The sequence below is a fragment of the Oncorhynchus kisutch genome, linkage group LG11 (assembly GCF_002021735.2).
Source record: "Oncorhynchus kisutch isolate 150728-3 linkage group LG11, Okis_V2, whole genome shotgun sequence".
Classification (NCBI taxonomy): Eukaryota; Metazoa; Chordata; class Actinopteri; order Salmoniformes; family Salmonidae; genus Oncorhynchus; species Oncorhynchus kisutch.
Genome location: NC_034184.2, coordinates 78,473,794 through 78,481,293, shown reverse-complemented (window position 1 = coordinate 78,481,293; position 7,500 = coordinate 78,473,794). Strand labels below are relative to the sequence as shown.

At 49.6% G+C, this 7,500-nt stretch overlaps 1 protein-coding gene across 1 annotated transcript in view; it reads left to right on the top strand.

Moving 5' to 3' along the window:
- Positions 1–7,500, top strand: part of LOC109900120 (catenin delta-2) — a 591,443-nt gene that overhangs the window by 213,607 nt on the left and 370,336 nt on the right. Inside the window, exon 5 of the mRNA XM_031835028.1 lies at positions 2,015–2,134. Within this exon, the coding sequence (XP_031690888.1) occupies positions 2,015–2,134 (120 nt within the window). The remainder of the gene's footprint in view (positions 1–2,014; positions 2,135–7,500) is intronic.

Genomic DNA, 7,500 nt, shown 5'->3' with positions numbered 1-7,500 from the left:
TTGATTGGAGTCCACCTGTGGTAAATTCAATTAATTGGACATGGTTTGGAAAGGCACACACCTGTCTATATAAGGTCACACAGTTGATAGTGCATGTCAGAGCAAAAACCAAGCCAAGAGGTCATCTGAATTGTCCACAGAGCTCCGAGACAGGATTGTGTCGAAGCACAGATCTGGGGAAGGGTACCAAAACATTTCTGCAGCATTGAAGGTACCCAAGAGCACAGTGGCCTCCATCATTCTTAAATGGAAGAAGTTTAGAACCACCAATACTTTTCCTAGAACTGGCCGCCCGGCCAAACTGAGCAATTTGAGCAATCGGGGGAGAAGAGCCTTGGTCACTTCATTCAAAGACTCAATTATGGACACTCTTACTGATAGTTGTGGGCTGCTTTGTGTGATGTATTGTTGTCTTTACCGTCTTGCCCTTTGTGCTGTTGTCTGTGCTCAATAATGTTTGTACCGTGTGTTGTGTTGCCACCATGTTGTTGTCATGTGCGGCTACCATGCTATGTTATTGTGTTAGGTATCTCTTTGTGCAGTGTTGTGTTGTCCCAGCAGGAGGCATTTTGCCCTTTGGTAGGCCGTCATTGTAAATGCCTTGTTAAATAAAGGTTAAATAAAACACTGGGAGAACTTTCCAGAAGGACATCCATCTCAGCAGCACTCCACCAATCAGGCCTTTATGGTAGAGTGGCCAGACGGAAGCCACTCCTCAGTAAACGACACATGACAGCCCACTTGGAGTTTGTCAAAAGGCACCTAAAGACTCTTAGACCAGGAGAAACAAGATGCTCTGGTCTGATGAAACCAAGATTGAACTATTTGGCCTGAATGCAAAACGTCACCTCTGGAAAAAACCTGGCACCATCCCTATGGTGAAGCATGGTGGTGGCAGCATCATGATGTGTGGACGTGTTTCATTAGCATGGACTGGGAGACTAGTCAGGATCGAGACAAAGATGAATGGAGCAATGTACAGAGAGCTCTTTAATGAAAACCTGCTCCAGAGCGCACAAGACCTAAGACTGGGGCGAAGGTTAGCTTCCAACAGGAGAACGACCCTCAGCACACAGCCAAGACAACGACCCTCAGCACACAGCCAAGACAACGACCCTCAGCACACAGCCAAGACAACGACCCTAAGCACACAGCCAAGACAATGACCCTCAGCACACAGCCAAGACAATGACCCTAAGCACACAGCCAAGACAACGACCCTCAGCACACAGCCAAGACAACGACCCTCAGCACACAGCCAAGACAACGACCCTGAGCACACAGCCAAGACAACGACCCTAAGCACACAGCCAAGACAACGACCCTCAGCACACAGCCAAGACAACGACCCTCAGCACACAGCCAAGACAACGACCCTGAGCACACAGCCAAGACAACGACCCTAAGCACACAGCCAAGACAACGACCCTAAGCACACAGCCAAGACAACGACCCTAAGCACACAGCCAAGACAACGAATGAGTGGCTTCGGGACAAGTTTCTGAATGCCCTTGAGTGGCCCAGCCAGAGCATGGACATGAACTCGATCAAACAACTCTGGAGAGATCAGAAAATAGTTCCAACCATCCAACCTGACAGAGCTTGAGAGGATCTGCAGAGAAGAATGGGAGAAACTCCCCAAATACAGGTGTGCCAAGCTGGTAGCGTCATACCCAAGAAGACTCCAGGCTGTAATCGCTGCCAAAGATGCTTCAACAAAGTAGTGAGTAAAGGGTCTGAATTCTTACGTAAATGTGTTATTTCCGGTTTTTATGTTTTATAAATTACAATACATTTCTAAAAACCTGTTTTTGCTTTGTCATTACGGGGTATTGTGTGTACATTGATGAGGAAAAAAACTATTGAATCCATTTTAGAATAAGGCTGTAACGTAACAAAATGTGGAACAAGTCAAGGTGAATACCATTTGAAGGCACTGTATGTCTTATATAAGGTTGTGTCACAACTGTTACCCAGACTAACCTATTGCCCATGTTTCCTGCTTCCTGTGCAGCGGATGGCCAGAAGGACATAGAGGATGAGTTGACCACAGGACTGGAGATGGTCGACTCCTGCATCAGATCCCTGCAGGTGTCTGGAATACTGGACCCTCACCAATTCAACACAGGAGAACGTACGGACAGCTCTTATTTCATTATGACAGGGTGTGTGTGTGTGTGTGTGTGTGTGTGTGTGTGTGTGTGTGTGTGTGTGTGTGTGTGTGTGTGTGTGTGTGTGTGTGTGTGTGTGTGTGTGTGTGTGTGTGACATAACGAGGTTATATACAGGGGGCACCGGTACCGAGTCAATGTGGAGGTTATATACAGGGGGCACCGGTACCGAGACAAGTTGGAGGTTATATACAGGGGGGTAACCAGGTACCGAGACAATGTGGAGGTTATATACAGGGGGTACCGGTACCGAGACAATGTGGAGGTTATATACAGGGGGTACCGGTACCGAGACAATGTGGAGGTTATATACAGGGGGCACCGGTACCGAGACAATGTGGAGGCTATATACAGGGGGTAACGGTACAGAGTCCAGTGTGGAGGTTATATACAGGGGGCACCGGTACCGAGACAATGTGGAGGCTATATACACAGGGGGTACCGGTACCGAGACAATGTGGAGGCTATATACAGGGGGTACCGGTACCGAGACAATGTGGAGGCTATATACAGGGGGTACCGGTACCGAGACAATGTGGAGGCTAATATACAGGGGGACCGGTACCGAGACAATGTGGAGGCTATATACATTGGGTACCGGTACAGAGACAATATGGAGGCTATATACAGGGGGTACCGGTACAGAGTCAATGTGGAGACTGTATACAGGGGGTACCGGACCAGAGACAATGTGGAGACTGTATACAGGGGGTACCGGTACCGAGACAATGTGGAGACTGTAACAGGGGTACCGGTACAGAGTCAATGTGGAGACTGTATACAGGGGGTACCGGTACCGAGACAATGTGGAGACTATATACAGGGGGTACCGGTACAGAGTCAATGTGGAGACTGTATACAGGGGGTACCGGTACCGAGACAATGTGGAGACTGTATACAAGGGGGTACCGGTACCGGAGACAGATGTGAGACTGGTATACAAGGGGGGTACCGGTACCAGAGACAATGTGGAGACTGTATACAGAGGGGGTACCGGTACCGAGACAATGTGGGAGACTATATACAGGGGGGTACCGGTACAGAGTCAATGTGGAACTATATACAGGGGGTACCTGTACAAGTCAATGTGGAGGCTATATACAGGGGGGTACCGGTACCGAGAACAATGTGGAGACTATATACAGGGGGGTACCGGTACAGAGTCATGGTGGAGACTGTATACAGGGGGTACCGGTACCGAGACAATGTGGAGACTGTATACAGGGGGTACCGGTACCGAGACAATGTGGAGACTGTATACAGGGGGTACCGGTACCGATACAATGTGGAGACTGTATACAGGGGGTACCGGTACCGAGACAATGTGGAGACTATATACAGGGGGTACCGGTACAGAGTCAATGTGGAGACTATATACAGGGGGTACCGGTACCGAGACAATGTGGAGACTGTATACAGGGGGTACCGGTACCGAGACAATGTGGAGACTGTATACAGGGGGTACCGGTACAGAGTCAATGTGGAGACTATATACAGGGGGTACCGGTACCGAGACAATGTGGAGGCTATATACAGGGGGTACCGGTACCGAGACAATGTGGAGGCTATATACAGGGGGTACCGGTACCGAGACAATGTGGAGGCTATATACAGGGGGTACCGGTACCGAGACAATGTGGAGGCTATATACAGGGGGTACCGGTACCGAGACAATGTGGAGGCTATATACAGTGGGTACCGGTACAGAGACAATGTGGAGGCTATATACAGGGGGTACCGGTACAGAGTCAATGTGGAGACTGTATACAGGGGGTACCGGTACCGGTGACAAGTGGAGACTGTATACAGGGGGTACCGGTACCGAGACAATGTGGAGACTGTATACAGGGGGTACCGGTACAGAGTCAATGTGGAGACTGTATACAGGGGGTACCGGTACCGAGACATGTGGAGACTATATACAGGGGGTTACCGGTACAGAGTCAATGTGGAGACTGTAACAGGGGGTACCGGTACACCGGTAGACAATGTGGAGACTGTATACAGGGGGTACCGGTACCGAGACAATGTGGAGACTGTATACAGGGGGTACCGGTACCGAGACAATGTGGAGACTGTATACAGGGGTACCGGTACCGAGACGACATGTGGAGACTATATACAGGGGGTACCGGTACAGAGTCATGTGGAGACTATATACAGGGGTACCCGTACAGAGTCAATGTGGAGGCTATATACAGGGGTACCGAGCTACCGGAGACCATGTGGAGACTATATATCAGGGGGGTACCGGTACAGAGGGTCAATGTGGAGACTGTATACAGGGGTACCGGTACCGAGACAATGTGGAGACTGTATACAGGGAGGTACCGGTACCGAGACAATGTGGAGAACTGTATACAGGGGGTACCGGTACCGATACAATGTGGAGACTGTATACAGGGGGTACCCGTACCGAGACAATGTGGGAGACTATATACAGGGGGTACCGGTACAGAGTCAATGTGGAGACTATATACAGGGGGTACCGTTACCGGTAGAGACCATGTGGAGACTGTATACAGGGGGTACCGGTACCCGAGACAATGGTGGAGACTGTATACAGGGGTACCGGTACGAGTCAATGTGGAGACTATATACAGGGGCCGTACCGGATACCGAAGCAATGTGGGGACTGTATACAGGGGGTACCGGTACCGAGACAATTGGGGAGACTATATACAGGGGGGCGGTACAAAGCGTCAATGTGGAGACTATATACAGGGGGTACCGGTACGAGACAATGTGGAGACTGTATACAGGGGGTACCGGTACCGAGACAATGTGGAGACTATATACAGGGGGTACCGGTACAGAGTCAATGTGGAGACTGTATACAGGGGGTACCGGTACAGAGTCAATGTGGAGGCTATATACAGGGGGTACCGGTACCGAGACAATGTGGAGACTATATACAGGGGTTACCGGTACAGAGTCAATGTGGAGACTGTATACAGGGGGGTACCGGTACAGAGTCAATGTGGAGGCTATATAACAGGGGGTACCGGTACCAGGAGACAATGTGGAGACTATATACAGGGGGTACCGGTACAGAGTCAATGTGGAGGCTTATACAGGGGGTACCGGTACAGAGTCAATGTGGAGGCTATATACAGGGGGTACCGGTACCGAGTCAATGTGGAGACTATATACAGGGGGTACCGGTACCGAGACAATGTGTAGGCTATATACAGGGGTACCGGTACAGAGTCAATGTGGAGACTATATACAGGGGGTACCGGTACAGAGTCAATGTGGAGGCTATATACAGGGGGTACCGGTACAGAGTCAATGTGGAGGCTATATACAGGGGGTACCGGTACAGAGTCAATGTGGAGGCTATATACAGGGGGTACCGGTACAGAGTCAATGTGGAGGCTATATACAGGGGGTACCGGTACAGAGTCAATGTGGAGGCTCTATACAGGGGGTACTGGTACAGAGTCAATGTGGAGACTATATACAGGGGGTACCGGTACAGAGTCAATGTGGAGACTATATACAGGGGGTACCGGTACCGAGACAATGTGGAGGCTATATACAGGGGGTTACCGGTACAAGAGTCAATGTGGAGACTATATACAGGGGGTACCGGTACCACGGCGAGACAATGTGGAGGCTATATACAACAGGGGGTACTAGGTAGCAGAGTCAATGTGAGGCTAATTCAATGGGGTTAACCGGGGTACAGAGTCAATGTGGAAGGCTATAACAGGGGGTTCCGGTACAGAGTCAATGTGGAGGCTATATACAAGGTGGGTAACGTACCCCGAGACCATGTTGGAGGCTATATACAGGGGTACCGGTACAAGATTCAATGTGGAGGCTATAATACAAGGGGGTAGCCTGTACAGAGGTCCAATGTGGAGGCTATATACATGGTTAACCGGTACAGAGTCAATGTGGAGGGCTATATACAGGGGGTACCGTTACCAGGAGACAATGTGGAGGCTATATACATGGGGTACCGGTACAGAGACAATGTGGAGGCTTATACAGGGGGTACCGGTACCCGAGACAATGTGGAGGCTATATACAACAAGAAGCGTTTACCGGTACAAGAGTCAATGTGGAGGCTATATACAGGGGGTACTGGTACCAAGACAATGTGGAGGCTATATACAGGGTGTACCGGTACAGAGTCAATGTGGAGACTAATATACAGGGGGTACCGGTACAGAGTCAATGTGGAGGCTATATACAGGGGGTACCGGTACCGAGACAATGTGGAGGCATATACAGGGTGTACCAGTACAGAGTCAATGGTGGAGGCTATATACAGGGGGTACCGGTACCACGAGACAATGTGGAGGCTATATACAAGGGTGTACCCGGTACAGAGTCAATGTGGAGACTATATACAGGGGGTACCGGTACAGAGTCAATGTGGAGGCTATATACCGGGGATACCGTACCGAGACAATAGTGTGGGGGTACTGGTTAGTCGAGGGAATTTGTGCATGTAGGAAGGGGTATCAGAATGTAAAAAACAAAGGGGGAGGTCAATTTGGCAATTTGATTAATTGTTCAGCAGTCTTGTGACTTGGGGGGTAGAAGCTGTTGAGAAGCATTTTTGGTCCTTGACTTGGCCTCCGGTACTGTAATGAAGCAGAGAGAACAGTCTATGACTTGGGTGACTGAAGTCTCTGACAATATTTTTGGCCTTCCTCTGACACTGCCTAGTATAGAGGTCCTGGATGGCAGGAAGCTTGGCCTCAGTAATGTACTGGGGCCACTACCTTCTACTAAGCGCCTTAACGTTCAGATGCCGAGCAATTGCCAAACCAGGCGGGGATGCAACCGGTCAGGATGCTCTCGATGGTGCAGCTGTAGACTTTTTGAGGATCTGGGGGACCCATGGCAAATCTTTTCAGTCCCCTGAAGGGCAAAAGGTGTCAGATGTTACCGTCTGTTCCTGAATCTTGAAAATGTTTTCACAATGACAGTCAGTCCACTGAGAGGAGAAGGGACCATTTGGTTGGAAAAGAACAGAAACCCTGGTTTGGGTTTTCCTTTATCCGGTAACTTTGATATTATACAAAAAGCTCTTATACAGAACAAAAGATACAGACAGTATCTTGTGTGTGTGTGTGTGTGTGTGTGTGTGTGTGTGTGTGTGTGTGTGTGTGTGGGTGTGTGTGTGGTGTGTGTTTGTGTGACATTCCCCCTCTCCCTGTGAACCAAAAAAAGTGACATGTGTTTATAATTCATAGGAACCAGGGTGGAATCTGGAGGAAAAGAGGAGATTGGGTAGCGAAGAGGAGAGGGAGTATGGTTGGAGGAGAGGAGAGGAGATGGTTGGAGGAGAGGAGAGGAGAGGAGAGGAGAGG